This window comes from Ochlerotatus camptorhynchus, unplaced genomic scaffold, assembly GCF_037179485.1.
Source record: "Ochlerotatus camptorhynchus isolate MF236.1 unplaced genomic scaffold, CSIRO-AGI_Acam_v1.1 ptg000325l, whole genome shotgun sequence".
Taxonomy (NCBI): Eukaryota; Metazoa; Arthropoda; class Insecta; order Diptera; family Culicidae; genus Ochlerotatus; species Ochlerotatus camptorhynchus.
This window is the reverse complement of record NW_027040813.1, coordinates 191,697-209,213: the sequence shown is the minus strand read 5'-3', so window position 1 is coordinate 209,213 and position 17,517 is coordinate 191,697. Positions and strand designations below refer to the sequence as shown.

Sequence of the window (17,517 nt, the reverse complement as noted above, 5' to 3'; positions counted from 1 at the left end):
TCCTTCATGGAGATCATCTTTAATGACGACGACGGCGGCGACGACGACGATGATGATGTTTCAATATTTTGAAATCGAAATGCCATTTGCGTTTCGGGGTTGCGGTTGGCCGCGGCATTCTTTCCCCAGATTTTACGAACTCAACTTCTTGATTTCGGGTGATGAACAGAGGAAAGCGAACCGAAAGAGGGATTGGGAGACTCGATGGTGAGATTAAGAAGGTTCGACTTTCGTTTCTTGTAGGGTGAAGAGTATGATGCTACGACTACGTGCTTGAAATTGGGTCTCGAGAGGGGCTGAAGCCGTTCTCCACCCTATGTAGTCTCTTCCTTTCTTCCCGCGCGTGAACAGAGTTCTCATCAGGTCACTTTGCTTGTTTCGGTTGTTTCGCTTTCAATTCTGCCGTCGTCTTCGTCGTCGTCTTCGTGTCATTAAACATCCAGAAAGTGTCAATAACGAGTCAGGTATGGGTAGATTTAATGGATTTTGTGTGTGTGTGCGCGGTGCAGACGAGAGCTTTCGATCGAGTTGTCTTTCGTTATGCTCAAATGCCGCTGTTTGTTTTCCACGTCAAATGAGGATTGATTTCTATTAAATGAATTTAAATTGATTCATTTTCCGTGAAATGCGGAGATCAGTTGGGTTCGCACGGTTGGTGGTGGTGAATGGGAGAACGAACGGACGCTGTGGGCGTGGGTCGTGAAATCACTTGTCATTTTGGGACGGTATAGGGCATTGGTCTCGATCGCTCAACGCCTGTTCCGCGATCAGCGTGGAGTCGGTGAAAGCGAGGGGTCCCGAAATTTTGGTAATTAATTCGGGGAGGCTGACGATGCGGGAAACCTTTCACGAATGATTGTACGTGGCATTGATTGGAGTTTTATTCTTCTTCGTTTTGTTCTAATTGCAGTTCCACGTGGCGACACAGGCGAATGAAATATGGCCAGTAGAACGACCGGACGGAATGCCACAGATAACCGCTCTCGAGGTCATGTGCGGCAAGGATCACATGGACGTACATCTATCATTTTCGGCACCGTTCGAGGGAATTGTCAGCTCCAAGGGTAAGTCGTTTGGGTTAGGACTGGTCAAAAGTCAAATTTAAGCATCCTTTCGTACTTACAGGTCAACACAGTGATCCGCGCTGCATCTACGTTCCACCGTCAACCGGCAAGACGTTCTTCACGTTTCGGATTTCCTACTCTCGCTGTGGCACCAAGCCGGATCTGAACGGTCAGTTCTACGAAAACACCGTCGTCGTGCAGTACGATAAGGACCTGCTGGAAGTGTGGGACGAAGCCAAACGGCTGCGTTGCGAGTGGTTCAACGACTACGAAAAAACCGCCTCTAAACCGCCGATGGTCATTGCCGATCTGGACGTGATTCAGCTTGATTTCCGAGGTTTGTTTGGATCAGCCTTGCATTTCCGTTAATCTTCAATGCTAATCGATTTCTCTTCAATTGTAGGTGACAACGTCGACTGCTGGATGGAGATCCAGCATGGAAAAGGTCCCTGGGCTCCGGCAGTCAGTGGAATCGTACCGCTGGGATCCACGATGACGTTGGTCGTTGCGATCAACGACTTCCGTGGTGAGTTCGATATGCGGGTCAAATCCTGCGTGGCATCCGATGGAGCCGGACACGTGATCAAACTTAGCGACGAGTATGGCTGCGTGCTGCGACCGAAGATGATTTCCCGTTTCCTGAAGGCACGTGCTCCGGACGACAAGGCCTCCGTCATTACGTACGCCTTCTTCCACGCCTTCAAGTTCCCCGATGCTCTGAGCGTGCACATCAAGTGTAAGGTCGAAATTTGCCGTCATGGATGTTTGGATCACTGTCAGCACAGCGGACCGTCCAGTGGACCTGGAAAACTGCACAGTCTATTGGATCGCAAGGACACCCTGGACAGCCACCAGAACAGTAACGACATTCTACAGGAATCGGACGAGGTGGATGCAGAATCCAGCAACCAGGACGTATTCTACGATGACATCATCCATACGGATAAGAACTCCAACCAGCCACCACCACCCCCTCCACCGGCGCCAAAGAAGCCAATGATGCCGTCCATTCAGAAGAAGAAGGATAGTGGCTACCTGCAGTACCATCACCATAACCGGGATCCACTGGACGAACTGGAGCAGCTGTTCCTCAACGACCACTCAATGATGCCAGCTGAGCTGCTCAAGAAGCAAGCGCCACCACCTCCTCCACAGATGCAGCATCAGTTGCCACCACAGCCACTTCCGCAGAAGCAACCGCACAAGTCTACCCCGGAAGATGAGAAGTTCCCCCACGGACCTCGCCAGATGGATGCTGAAAAGCGAATGGGTCTACCAGCCGTTGCTGGACCACGCAAGCTTAACCTAGACGCTGAAGACGTACGGAATCCAGTGTACGTCAACGAAGTGCCCAAGCGGCGCGTCCGCCGATCCATCAAGATCACCGACCGGAAGATCCGCTCGACGGACGTCGGTGTCAGTGGCATCTACGACGTCATCTCCGAAGCCGATCTGGCCTTCAATCCGGACACCAAACAGGAAGCCGTCACCATCTTCCAGGGTAAGATCAGCGAGGAAGTCGTCTACGGCATCTGCATGCCCGTTCCGGGCTTCAGCATTCTCTTCATCCTGGTTATTTCGGCTACCATCATCTCGGCGCTGATTGCCGGTTCGCTGCTCTACCGGTACCAACTGCAGAAGGAGATCATGGCTCAACAGGCGAGCGGAGTTACCCCGAGCCACTACCCACCGAACAATTTTGCCACCTGGATGACGCTGAGACTGTTCCGATCCCGACAGCAGCATGCGGCGGCAGCAGCGGCAGTGGCTGCCTCTCTAGCGGCCAGTGGAGCTCGCGGTTCCATGGACATGAGCACGACAGCTCAGTAGCGAGCAACACCCAGCCAGGAGAACGCATTTGGCTCAGGCGACGCCTACTCTGTTTAATCTTGGACGTTCTTTCTTGACTTTGAGAGTATACTAGAAAAACGAAATCAATATTTAACGAAAAAGAAAAACACTCATCCACACACTTTCACCCAAACTCACACACAACGAAACTATTATTTTTTTCTCTTTTCGGGTTTATTGCAATATTTATTTAACCTACAATGAACAATCAATATTCGGCGAAGAGGAACGAATCAACTCACACCCACACAATCACGTTCTAGTTGGTAAGTTACGAAGGAAACAAACAATGGGAAAACGTCAAAACGCGTTCTAAGAGACCGTGTTTTCTGGTAAATCCATCCCATTGGAACAGGTTTTCCTTTTGTTTATTTTATATGTTACGAAGAAACATTGCTCAAAACAAGTCTCTTAATTCATTGCACTCAGTGTGGGCAGGAGATCAAAGTGCAGGAAACGACTGAGCGTGAACAACGGCGTACTTAGAACAAGAAGAAGAAGAAGAAGAAAACTAAAAATCGATTTGTAAGCGATTTATTTTGTTTAGCAAGCGAAAACAAAGATTACTCTAATGAATTAAAAAAAAAAACTTTGATAGGCGTAATTTATTAAATTGATAAGTTAAAAGAAAACGGTTAAAGCAATCGCAAGACGACGAAGACGAAGAAGAAGAAAAATGAAGAAAACAATGCTCAATCAGTAATTTTAAAAACAAGCGAAATGAACAAGCAATCGAATGGAACTCGTAAGTTATTTAATTTATTTTTTTTTCGTTTGTTCCACTAGTTGATCGATCTGCGAGAATGTGCGTCCTTCATGTTGCGGACGTGTTAGGTTATCAACTACTGGAACAATCCCTATAACTGTATTGAGGTTAAGTGCGCATTGTTTTGTAGATTGAGATGAAGCAATAGTAGCAAACTCTGTTATGGATAGTTGAAACAAATCACAGTATTGTATAAAAATAAGCCGTACCGGTGTTTTTTTCTGATCTTATCCGAACGATCCCATTGGGTTGTATTTGCGTCGCTGAAATGATGACACAAAAAACAGTGATTGTTAAAGGGGTACATGTTTGTGATACTTCCAGCACGGGATATCTCGTATACCTGGCGATATAGATGTTTACCACCTTGGGCAAAGTTGTTCAGGTGACCAAGACCTTCAGAATTCTCTCACTTCACAGCGCTAGTGTCGATGTAAACTTCGTTTAGCGGCGTCCATTAATTACGTAACGCTAAAAAATAAAGGTTTAACCCCAACCTGTTACAAAACTTAATGTGCAAAGTAACCCCCTTCTATTTATTACGTAATGCTCTTAAAGCCCCCTCCCTCCCATGCCTTTCATTTAATAAAATTCATATTTTTCAATTAATTTTTGATTTCATTATAACTTTTTTACTTCAAAGTAATTTAACATGTTCAAAATAAAAAGGAAAGATAAGCGTACCATCGAGTACCAGCTTTTCAAAAGTTTATGTATAGAATGCTTTTTTTTTTAATTGGCGCATAAACTCAAGCTAATATTGAATCCCGCGCAAGGCCGGGCACACTCAGCTAGTATGATATAAAATGGCATCACTGTCGTGTGTTGGCATTTTGCCAATCGTTGCTAAGGTTTACCTTTTTTGTTTACTCTATTGTGTTTGAAGATCGTGCCTTGCTACTTTTTGAAAAATTCCAAGTAAAAATACTGTGAGTATTGTTTTACCTTATCTCATCCCATTCGTAGTGAAAATCCCAACGGCTCGTGGTTTCATCCAGAATGGCTTCTATTCGAACCTCACGTCAACAGAGCTCTTCCATACCATGGTCGGTCGAGAGGGTCGATACGGTAGACAAGACTGCCAAAATGGGTTCCCTCCAGCGAAGGTTGGTCAAATGCCTGCTAGATCGTCCAATACGACGGTACGGTGCGGAATGCGATCGGCGAACTGAATGGACATAAAATGAAATTTTTTTGCGCTTTCCCCTGCATTTTTCCTCAGCTATTCTAGCCACTCATTGGTTTAAATTGGTATATAGGGTATACGTCCCTAACCTCGGTCTAATATGCAGCCATCGATTACGTTTTTAATCATAACTCATCAATGAATTTACCTGCAAACGATATTCTACTGCTAAATGGTATGCTTAGATATGCTTATCATGTCGTTTGCTATCAGAAACCACGAAAAGTTGAAAAACTTACTTTTTTAAGACAATAACTCACGAGGGAAATGTATGTAATATGGGTCTATTGTCCCCAAATTGGGTCTATTTATGGATGCAACTTCGTCCTATCTTGTTTGATCCTCAAAAAAACGCTCTTGGTAACGTTTTCTGATGTATTTTTTTTTATCACTATCACTGTTAACTTAATGCTCTTCATTCCTCAAAACATTTCTTAGAGAAAATTTTACGAAAACTACATTAAATCACTCAATTTAAAAATTAAAAATTAAAAATTTCGCTTATCGTCTTTCGACCGCAGAATATCTAAATCAGAACATTGTGATGTTCATTATACAGATTTGGCAGAAAAAATCTCCCTTCCTGTTCGTTCCTTATCATCCAAATGCAAACCACATTGTTGACGTTACTCTTATTGCTATATGCTGTCAAATGAATTTCATGGGCCAAAGTTAGGAACATAGAAAAGAAATGTGTCCCTAAAGTTGGGTCCATGTTTTACTTGTGAAAACGTTGTTAAACAATTAAAATAAACATAAAATATTCAAACAGCAACTGTAAGTTTTACGTCTAGTGTGTATTATCAGGTAATTCCAATCAATAAATGCCATAATCAGGCCATTTGATGATCGTCAGTCAACCTTCCCATCTTAACCTTATAAGTCATGGCGGCTAAAAACTCCGAACATTGTGATATTCTCAACCAGTTTTATTACTTACGAGAGCTGAAAATGTATTGAAATGTTGTGATATAAATTGATTTGTGTGTGGTACACATTTATCAACCATCAGTGATCAATATTTTCCTTATTTTTTGTGTAATATTCCTTAATTAATTATTTATTTGCGTGATAGGCCGAATGAAAGGACTAGACCCACATTACATACCGTAACCCTACATCGATGGAAAATCCACAGGACTTTATTGCGCTGCTGGGGGATGTCGATACGTTTTAACCCATTATATTTCATAAGATCTGATTGCCTTAGCGACACTAAATCATTTGCTGTTCAGCCAGATCCCATGGCTGTACAAATGAAAAACAACAACCAAAGGATACTCAGTTGAACTGCAGATGCGAAGCTTATCTGGATCGCGCACCATTTCCGAAGTATGACAGATATGAAGTGGGGGATCATTTAATGGTTTTCACTGATGGTAATCATTAGATTTGATTGGTGGTATATTGGGAAAGGAACCTCAACTTCAAAGGACCGTGAACTTGGTAGGAGACATCATGATCAGCGATACTATAGGCTTGAGTGATGTCTTCGAGGGCACGTACTTCTGAGTCGATCAGATGAATTGTTTCGAGGATTGAATTTTCGCCCGTTCGAGTTCTGGGTTTGATTTTGTCGCGGAGTATTTTACAGGTAGCGTATAGGTTGGAATGCTTCCAGTTCCTCTTCCATCACCCACTCCACTCTCGTTCTAATGAGAATGAAGCTTAATGTTTGCCATGAACCATGGCCATGAATTAGCGAAATGTAAACACAATCACAAAAGTTTAGTTTCATGGCCACACCTTGATTGATACACTTTGGCCTACTTCGGAACGATCGGCACAACGCTTGGCACAGCTTTCGGCACTGCTAAATCTCTTGGCACAGATTAAGGTGTGCAGAATTTAATACCCCTTGCTCATAGACGTCTTATCAGAATGAATTCAGAGTTTTGACTGGAATTTAACCCTAGGGTCTACGGAATAGTCCACCGGAAGATCCTGAACATCGATAAAAGTGATCAATTAATGAAACGTCTTATGAGAATGAGTTAAAATTCGTAAAAGTGGTACATTCATGAAACTGATTCTAGAGCTCCACTTTTTTTTTTAAACCACTCATAGACGGCTTGTCAGAATGAATTCGGTGTTGTGTGTTGGAATATAGACCCTGATGTCCTCGGTATGGTTCACCGGAAGATCCGAAATATCCGTAAAAGTGGTCAACTTATGAAACTGATCCTAGACCTCTGCGGTTTTTTCGAAAACTCTCATAAACTTCTTATCAGAATGAATTCGGAGCTATGACCGAAACATGGACATTGGGCCAGGGGGTGGTCCACTAGAAGATCCGGAACATCCAGAAAAGTGGTCAATTCATGGAACTGATCCACTAGACGATCCGGAACATCCTTAAAAGTGGTCATTTCAAGAATCTGATCCTAGAACTCCGCAGTTTTTTTTTAAATACTGAATAACGTCTCATCAGAATGAATTACGAGTTAAAACCGGAATGTTACATTTAGTAAACCACATAAAGTATTCGTGTTCGCCGAAATTATTGCGACACCGAAAATGTCATGCCAATTTTCTTATAATGTTTAGAATCAAACCAAAATTTTAGGGTAGTTTTATACATATATTTACTTCAAAAATCAAAAGAAAAGTTAATCGATGGAGCCTTGAGTGTAAAATTGAACGCATTTTCGCATGATGCCCTCCATCAAAGTCTTTACAGTGTCATCCGGTACCAGTTTCTCAGTTTTTTTTTTCCATTTTCTTAACATGTCCTTCTCGTCTTTGACTGTCTTCTTGCTCTTGCGAAGTTCCCGCTTCATTATTGCCCAGTACTGCTCCACCGGGCGCAGCTCCACCGGGCGCAGCTCCACCGGGCGCAGCTCCACCGGGCGCAGCTCCACCGGGCGCAGCTCCACCGGGCGCAGCTCCACCGGACGCAGCTCCACCGGGCGCAGCTCCACCGGGCGCAGCTCCACCGGGCGCAGCTCCGGACAGTTTGGCGGATTCATGTCCTTTGGAACAAAATGGACAGAATTGGCCTCATACCACTCCAGGACACTTTTAGAATAGTGGCATGATGCCAAATTTGGCCTAAATAGCGGAGCTTCATCGTGCTGCTGCAAGAACGGCAAAAGGCGCTTCTCGAGGCACTCAGATTTGTAGATCTCGCCATATACTGTGCCCTTTGTCACGAAAGGCTCACTCCTCAGTCCGCAAGAGCAGATGGCCTGCCAAATGAGATTTTTGGAGGCGAACTTCGACATTTTTTTCTTCTTAAATTTGTCGTCCACATCGAACTTGCTCTTGCCGGTGAAAAACTCCAACCCCGGAATTTGCTTAAAATCGGCTTTTATATACGTTTCGTCGTCCATCACACAGCAGCCATATTTTGTCAGCATCTTCTCGTAGAGCTTCCGTTGGGAAGTTCTGTACCTTGTATGTATGTAGTCCAGCTCTCTTCTTTGCATTCTGGACGTAGCTCTGCGACATGCCGATCTTTTTAGCAAAATCACGGCTTGAGACGTTGGGATTTGCTTTAATCATCCGCTTCACCTTTCCCTCCGTCTTTTTGTTCTCCGGTCCCGGTTTTCTTCCAGCTCCTTTGCCGTGGTCTAACGTCAACCGCTACTGGAACCACTTCAACACTCTGGAGACGGTTGAATGGTGAATGTTCAACCGAGTGTTCAACATTTTTCCCAACTGCCGGTGCGACAGGTCAGGAAATTCCAGGTGATTGGAAAGAATTTGTTCTCTCAACTCGCGTTGGTTCACCTCCATTTTCGTTGAATCGAAAAACACAACTTCGAGTTTGACAGCATGTACACAATACACATCAATGAGAAAGTGTGCAAAATTTGGTTGATTTTTACCCAATGGTAAAACAGTTATGCCCTGTTGAATGTGTCGCAATAATTTCGTGTTCGCCCTTTACTATAGTTTAACCTGTTAGACATGTTTAGTATTTCACACGCTAAAAAAAGTGACCCAAATCTCTAATTTTATAAATTGATTCCTTAAACCTAAGTCCCCAAAATATCGAGATTTATACAGTAGTATGCGTTCCCTGCACCTTTCTAAGTAGATGTTTGATACATTTTCCTCCCTATCTCCTGCGATTGTAAAGACGTGGTCAGGTGTGTAATTTTCATATTCGTGAACGTGAATTATAGTTCATTGTGTACATTCCCTTCTACGCTGGAACGTGGGGTTTAGTTGGGAAGCGATAGTTAGCAGCCAACATTTCTCGTGGTGAATTTGTCACCGTTTTCGCCGATTTATTCGTAGCACAATGATACCAGTTTGGACATTAAAAGAAACACTTACACTATTAGATTAAAAACATAAGTTTTACATAGAGAATACAAATAACTTCAATCGCACTCGACGCGACTGCTGCCCGTTTCGCAGCCTAAACTTCAACTTTCGGCAGTTTTGTGTCTAGCAAAAGGCCAAAAACTATTGTCTAAACAGCCCCGTAACGTGGGTAGATCACCTTTTCGTGGTACGTTACGGGATGTAAGATCTACCGTCGATTCCTAGTCCTGACTACTTCAAACTAGGGGAACAGGATTTTTCAGTAATCCAAGGAACACATCTTAGTCCTTGTTACTTTTTATGCTTTGTTGATAGTGACAAGACTCGGCTTTGTTCACCAAGTATGATCTTGAAACAAGGAAAAATTGAGTTAGTTAGTCTTCATCTATGTGATTGCTAATCTTCTATTCGTTGTTCCCTAGTTTGAAGTGGTTAAGACTAGGGTTCTGATGCATGGTCATTATCAGTGTCATTCTTTAATTATGTTGCTAAGGAATCCAATTAAGACTGACAAAGGGGCGCGCCTGTGGAGAGTGTTTCAACACTCCGAAGGGTATAAATAGTGGGACCTTTCAATTAGAGTCGGATCCTTGCGATAAAGGCAAGAATGACAACTGTAAAAAAATCGAATACTTCATTATTTCTCAATAGTGATGGAGTAATACGACATGCACTAAACTAAGGACACGGGATATACTACAATAGATCAAATTACTGGTGCTTGATGCCTTATCTGCAACTCCGACACATTTCAGGTCGGTTCTAGTCTCCGGCCATATCTCCGGAACCAAATGACCGATTTAAAAAATATTCAATTGTGTTCAATGAGACCATGATACCTTTCATTTTGGTGGTTGTAACGTTCAATCCGGGAAAGTGGTTGCCAAGAAATGAATTAGTTCCCAAAATCCATGATTTTTAGATATTGATTCTGTTACCAACAACTTGTGAACAATGGTCCGACTCAAGGCAGAATGTTCAAGGAGGATAGTTAAGATTAGGGTTAGTTCTTTTGTTTTTGATTATTAGGTTAGATTTGTATGTAAAGTTAGTAAATAAAGTTCATATTTCAATTTCATAAATCTACGTACTACGATCTACGATTGAATGAGGTATTGAGAAAAATGAAAGACCGAGGAATAGTCCTTAATTGGGATAAATGCAAGATATGCGTCACGGAATTTGATTTTCTTGGATATAAAATTAATTCTGATGGCATAAGGCCATCTGATGAAAAACGAAATGCTGTGTTAACCTTCCGTCAACCGGCTAACGAAAGCGATGTCCGTAGTTTCCTGGGACTCGCTAATTACATGGGAAAGTTCATTCCTAACTTAGCGACGGTGGACGAGCCTTTGAGGAAGTTAACGCAGAAGGGAGTGAAATTTCACTGGAATGAACCGGAGGAGTCAGCATTTCGTGAAGTCAAAGCCAGCATAGCGAATGCTGGAAGCCTCGGGTTTTACAAACTGGAAGATAAAACTTCGGTTTTGGCAGATGCGAGTCCGTTTGCTTTGGGAGCAGTACTAATTCAGACAAATGCTCAAGGATTGTCGAGGGTGATCAGTTTTTCATCTAATACCCCGTTCACATTACAGCGTATATCACGTGATATACGCTGTCTTGCAATGAGCACTCATACATCTAGTTTTCACTGGAAATCCTATGTATGGGTGCTCATTGCAAGACAGCCTATATTACGTGATATAGGCTGTAATGTGAACGGGGTATAAATCTCTCACGGATACCGAGAGAAGATATTGCCAAACTGAAAAGGAGGCGTTGGCACTGGTATGGAGCGTTGAGAAATTTCAGGTGTACTTGCTCGGTCGTGAATTCAACCTTCTGACGGACTGTAAAGCATTGACTTTCTTATTTGCACCAACATCTCGACCGTGTGCTCGTATCGAACGATGGGTACTGAGGCTTCAATGTTTCCAGTACAAGATTGTTCACATTTCAGGACAATCTAACATAGCTGATGTTCTGTCTCGTCTTTCCACACTGATTCCTCAACCATTTGATGAAGCGGAAGAGTTGACTGTGAGAGAAATCGTATCCTCTTCAGCAACAACAATGGCTTTGAAGTGGGAAGAAATTGGGCGCGCTAGTAGAGAAGACGCAGAAATACAACAGATAATTGAAGCTCTTGACTCCGGGACAGAAGAAGACATGCCGCTGCCATTCAAAATGATTTCAACTGAGCTTTGCCGTCTAGATGACGTGTTACTAAGAGTAGACCGAATTGTAATTCCTGAGATTCTTCGGCAACAAGTGTTGCAGATAGCACACGAGGGGCATCTGGGTATTCGGATTATGAAGAGCCATTTGCGTACAAATGTGTGGTGGCCCAAAATGGACCAGAACGTCGAAAAGTATGTAAAGGAATGTCGTGGCTGTATTTTAGTTGCTGCTCCCAGCCAACCAGAGCCAATGATCAGAAAGGGACTCCCATCACGGCCTTGGGAACAAATCGCGGTAGACTTTCTAGGTCCACTTCCGAATGGCGAAAATTTGCTAGTGTGTATTGATTACTATAGCAGATTTATGGAAGTCGTAGAAATGGATGAAATAACAACAGCATCAACTATTAAAGAACTTTTAATCATTTTTTCACGGTATGGAGTTCCAGAGTTACTTCGTGCGGATAATGGCCCTCAGTTTTCTTCTGAAGAGTTCCAAGCATTCTGTGATGAATGTGGCGTACATCTGGATAGCACTATTCCGTACTGGCCGCAGATGAACGGAGAGGTTGAACGGCAGAACCGTTCCATTTTAAAACGATTGCGTATAGTCCAGGAATTGGGACAAGATTGGCGAAAGGATCTGCGACAATATTTGCTAGTATACCATTCTTCAAACCATTCAACTACTGGGAAACCACCTGCGGATTTGATGTTTGGTCGCCGGATGCGAAAAAAGTTGCCAAGAGTTCCTACCAACACTTATGACGATGGAGAGATAAGGGACCGAGACGCAATCGAAAAGGAAAAGGGTAGAGCATACGCTGATAATCGCCGCAAAGCAAAACTTAGTACCATAGAAGTTGGCGAAGCGGATGAAGAAGGACAGCAAACTGCATTCGAATTTCTCGCCTGAAGAATATAGTGTGATCAAAAAGCGGGGAACAGATGTCACTATTAGGTCGTCATCTGGCAAGGAATTCCGAAGAAGCGCTCTCACCTGAAGCCATTACCAAGGAAATCGATGCAGGAGAGTCAGTCGAATGAGAATACGAGTGGTTCTTGTCGTCGACAAGAATCGTCAGATACATTGGACCGTCAGGATGAATCAGTGGGTCAACCGAAAACACTACACCATGATGACAGCTCAACCGTAGTGTCTAAGAAAGCTAGAGTTGAATCCAGTCGACTGAAGGATTATGTAACATATTAAGAACATAATATTGTTTGTTTCAATTTGAGGAAAAGTAGGGATGTAGGGTTCTACTGTTCTATCATTATCCACATACCTTGGATAGTAGATTAACATTGAATCAGTAATGACAGAGAGCGAACGAGGGAAGGGAACGAAGGAGAAAAGGACAGACACACGAGAGACAGAGTGTGAGATGATCGTGCCTTGCGGGGAATAAAGCATTGTTCGATGTGAAGGAAAGCACCTGTTTTAATCAGACTATTACAGCTTATTATTTGTAAACTAAACCTAACATAAATATATAATCCGTATAATTAGCTACCCAGCCCTGTAAATAAAAGTGTGTAAAGCTGTGCATGCAGATAAACAACTAAATAGATAAAAAAAATGTAAATAAAAATAAAAGACGGCAAAGTTCGCATTAAAATTACCAAGTTTAAAATATACTAACTGAAATAAATACTTGTTCTCAGTTGTTAGCAGTTAGGATAATCCTCCTTGAGTTTATTGCTCTCTACTATTTATATCATATGTAAACAATCATGTTGGAATGCCTTTTGTTTACTTTGTACATTATTTACCACTACTTCTAAAACTATCATCTTGATGTTCGATTCCGCCGCCGGCGGTGTTCACTTCTTCCTATACACTGAACGAAGTTGTATCTTACACTAACCCCTCGGCAACGGCTCACATCTTGTCCGTAACGTCAGTGGCCATTTAATTGTTCAATATTGGCGTCTTGCAGTGAAACTTTTCCAAGATTTCGCCACCTACATTTCGAAGTGAGAACTACTAGAAGGAGGATAGTTTCCAAATTCTCCAAGTAAAACAGACGATTTTTGGGGCAAATCGGTCCATAAAGAAAAACTAATGATTTCCGGTGGATACTTTTGCTTGAATCGTGTAAGAAAACGTGTTTGCAAACTAACTGTTATTATTTCGGTATGGATCGGAGATGTTTTCATGGAAAATTATGCATAACAAGTTTGCACCCACAGGGAGAGGTTACCTCCTGCGCAGCTGCATTTTTCGGAAAATGGTGAATATGTGCGATTTCCACTAGGATGAAAGTGGAAATTAAGTGAATTTACTTAGGAAAGATTGTATCATGCTGGTGATAATGAAAATGGTTGTATAGGACGCTAATATTCGATAAATGTTCATTTTAGCCTTTTTTAGGTAAACAGATTGATACTCACAATTTTCGACGGAAAACGCAACGGAACTTGATTTACTCAACACGCACCATACTATAAAATGGTGCTATATGGTCTTCAAAGTGATAACAAGATGACAAATCATCTTTATTTTGAGTAATTGAGTAATTTACTTCTGTTTACCATCATATTTACGATGCAGCATTGATGGAGCCGTGAAATGAAATGAATATATCTTATGAAAGTTCAACTGGAAAAGTCAAAGATGCTCATCAGTCTGATCGTAAAAACGTTTTCTTCTTCAATTCGAATGTTATATTGGAAGGATTTTACACAGGCTTGATGAAAATTATGATTCAACGCTAATTTTCTCGAATTTTATATGCAGTCTGTCAACATTATCATCATCATGCAGTGGCGACATCTACGTCGAGCGTTTACGGCAATCTTCCAATTGGCAGCACGGATCACTGGAAAAGGAGAAGGGATGAGTAAGAGAGAGGAAGGAAGAGCAACGAGAGAGAGGGGAGATGATTAAGAAGTTTTTTCTGGAAGTGGCAGAAAGTTTCTAACAGTGAGCGAGAAAAGTCGAGTTGAAGCCAAAAGAAAATTTACGCCTTTGAAAAAGATCCCCACGACCGTCGGAGTGCGAGATCACGGTTACGAGAGTCCCGGGAGTGATTGACCCGGGGGTAGATCGTGCGAAGTGTTATTTCGCGGACCCATTGAGTGGACAGTGTCCAACCATCATCGTGAAAAGTCGGGTCGAAGAAAAGTTGACAAAAGAAAATTAAACGCTTTTGGACTGGATCACCACGACCGTTGGAGTTCGGTGACCACGTTTAAGAGTCCCGGGAGTGATCAAGCCGGCATAAGATCGCGCCGGGTGTGATTTCGCGGACCCTGCGAAGAAAGTGTTTCGGCGAGTCCCGTGCTGGTGGTTGACAAGCGTCGAGCCATTGCTGCGCCACACGTGACGGGCGATCAGTAACCTCAGTTGTGGAGGTGAGGGACTAGTGAGGACCGGTGGTTCGTCCCCGCTTGCTAGTGCCCAATATCCAATGCGTTACTGCCCCGTTTGCGAGCACGAGGAACGTCGGATAGGATCCCGGACGCAGACAAGGAAACAACGGACCAAAAGTTGGAGCAATCGACCCTCTAGAAATCAGCGGCAAGTAGGAATAGGAGAACCAGGCGATTCACGATGGCTGCGAAGAACCCCGTCCCAGTCTGGAGCCACTGACAGCAGAGCAACCGCCTAACCACCAGCAATCAAGGTAACCCGAAGTAATTTTTGGAGCATAGCCCTTGGTTTCCTGATTGGGTCTGCCTGTTTGGTAAGTTGTTTGGTTATTCGTGTGTTCTCCCTAAAGCAAGTAAATTAGCCGACCTTGAGAATAAAACAATACCTGAGCTAGTCAGTCTTCACAATTCGGCTACATCTCTAGAACTAGATTACCGATTCCAAAAATAATTTCTAAAATATTGCATGGGTTTTCAATACCTTTTATTTGGTAGTTGTTGCGTTCAATCCGGTTCAGTTGTTGCCGAGATACACGGCTTAGTTTTCAGAATCCGTGTTTTTCGAATATTCTTCCGGCCATATCTCCGGAACCAGGTAGCCGACTCTAAAAAAAACAATGCCGTTCTATGGGCCATAATACCGTTCATTTGGCGCTTATTGCTGCATAGAATTTAATTTAAAGTCAGCTGCTCCCATACAAACATTTCGATGGAATGTAATGCCGTGTAATGCCATGTCAAGGGATTTCCAGAAATATTCCAAGCAAACTGTAAAGAATATAATGGACAGAAGCTGAAGCAACATTTGTCTAAGAATTGAAAGATAATCGTGTAGTATCCGTTCGAAATGAACAAGTTGATTTAGTCCAGTGTAGGGACAGTCGAAATATCGCAATAGACGATTGTCAAAAGCAGCCAAAATACTAAAGTGAAATGTAAATTGTTGTCAGAGGTTTCAAGGCAGAATAAACACCACTGTTCCTTCTCTTGGTTTTTGGATATCCTAAAGTACAGACGTAAAGTTATTTAAGAACTGAAGAAAATCAGTCTCCTTTTACCCTTGCTTATGACGGATTTCACGCCAACTCGTCTTCGGAGTTGGCAGCACCCTCTCAGAACCTTATGAAACTTTGTGGGTGTGGAGACTTAGCAATTTTAAGCAACTTTGAGTACTTATTTTTTTCAAAATTTATCTCGCCTAACATTTGATAAGGGTCAAAGTTTTTTGTCGTTTTATTTTTCAAATCGATATAGCTTAAAAATGACAAGCCCTACAAAATAGTGATGTATGGCGAACTTTTAGCAAATAATCTGAAATTTTATAAAAAAATTTAAATAAATTAAAAAATTGGTTTCTACACTCTAAAAAAATATATTTAAAAATTAAAAGTCATTTTCCCAAAAATGGTACCCCTCAGATTTGCTTCATATTTTTTCTCATGAAAGGCAATATAATTACCTAACTTTTTTTCATACATTGCAAAGTGGGCGCTTTTAAGGAAAAAAAGTTGTTCGAACAACAACTTTTTCATGTTAATTTTTTTTTAGCGTGTTTCACTCAAAGTCGAATAGTAATACGCGCACAACCTTATTAAAATCCGTTGAAACTTAATGAGCATAAAGATTTTGACCTTTTGATAATCTGGGCGTGCTTAAAACAAAAATCTAGCCTAACATTTGAAAGGGCCTAATACAGAGGATTTTCCTGCATTTCGAATGGTGTTTTAATAAATGAAAACTCAAGTGTTTTTGTTTAGTGCATAATTTATTTTCCTATCATTGATTATTAGTCTATCGGAAACAGAGTGAAATTTTTCGGAGTTTCCTTTGAATGTGAAAATCGCTTAGTAGAAATTATGTTTTGAGAAATAGGTACAAAACAATGAAATTTTTGTGTACCAGGTATAGTTTTTACATGACTGAACAGCTCCTTGAGTTCATCGGACATCTTTGTGTATTGATCATTTGATATGAAGCAGAAGTTCAATTTTGTTATGCTTGTATCTGTTTGTTTAACTGCCCAGTCATACAGTTCTTGTGGAGTTGTGATTGTGTTTCCATAATCTCGAGCAAGACTTGCTCTCTTTGCCATTCGTTTGAGAGTTCCTCCAATTGCGTCACATGGGCCTTTCCCATGAGACGTTGCGAAGAAGTGCCATTCTGCTTCCAATCCATACTTGGACTTGAAGTTGCACAAACTGGCAAAATTCTTTTTATTTTTGTAATGAGCCGCTGCTCCATCTGACATGAAAGTAATTTTTGTGAAACTAATAGATTGTTTAATGAAATCTAACAATTTTGATATAAATAATTGAACTGCTATTGTATGGGTCAATACTTCTGAAATAATAATAAAGCTTAAATTTTCCAACTTGTTTTCTTTTATGTAGTAAATTTCGAAAGGATGTATCGTAGCTTGATTATTGTTCCAATGATACCCCTGTGCTGAGTTTTGAATAATAAATGAATAATTTTCAGAAAAGTCGCAAATCACTAAAATTTCACCGTTTTGAAGAGATTTTTTTTTATTACTTAGGTAAGATGATTGCTCTTTATGAATAAAATCATGGGTTATGAGCTTTTCAACTTTTTCCGTCAAATATTGAACAAACTCATCTGCAGGTTTAATAATAGTTTCCAAATTACAACGGTCGGTAGTCAACCACTGTTGAAATAAAACTTCTTCCATATCATCTGCTTCTAATACTGATGTAAGTTCCCTCACGATACTATCTGTGGAAATGCATTCTTCACATGTACGATAAAAACAATCTATGGTTCTAATAGGACTACTGCAAAGTATTTTGTCTGCAA

General features: G+C 41.7%; 1 protein-coding gene across 1 annotated transcript in view; it reads left to right on the top strand.

Moving 5' to 3' along the window:
- Positions 1-3,029, top strand: part of m (miniature) — a 120,335-nt gene extending 117,306 nt beyond the window's left edge. The window contains exons 3-5 of the mRNA XM_065230008.1: positions 911-1,064; positions 1,126-1,401; positions 1,468-3,029. Coding sequence (XP_065086080.1) covers positions 911-1,064; positions 1,126-1,401; positions 1,468-2,894 — 1,857 coding nt within the window. The 3' untranslated portion in view covers positions 2,895-3,029. The remainder of the gene's footprint in view (positions 1-910; positions 1,065-1,125; positions 1,402-1,467) is intronic.
- The last annotated feature ends 14,488 nt before the right edge of the window (positions 3,030-17,517 follow it).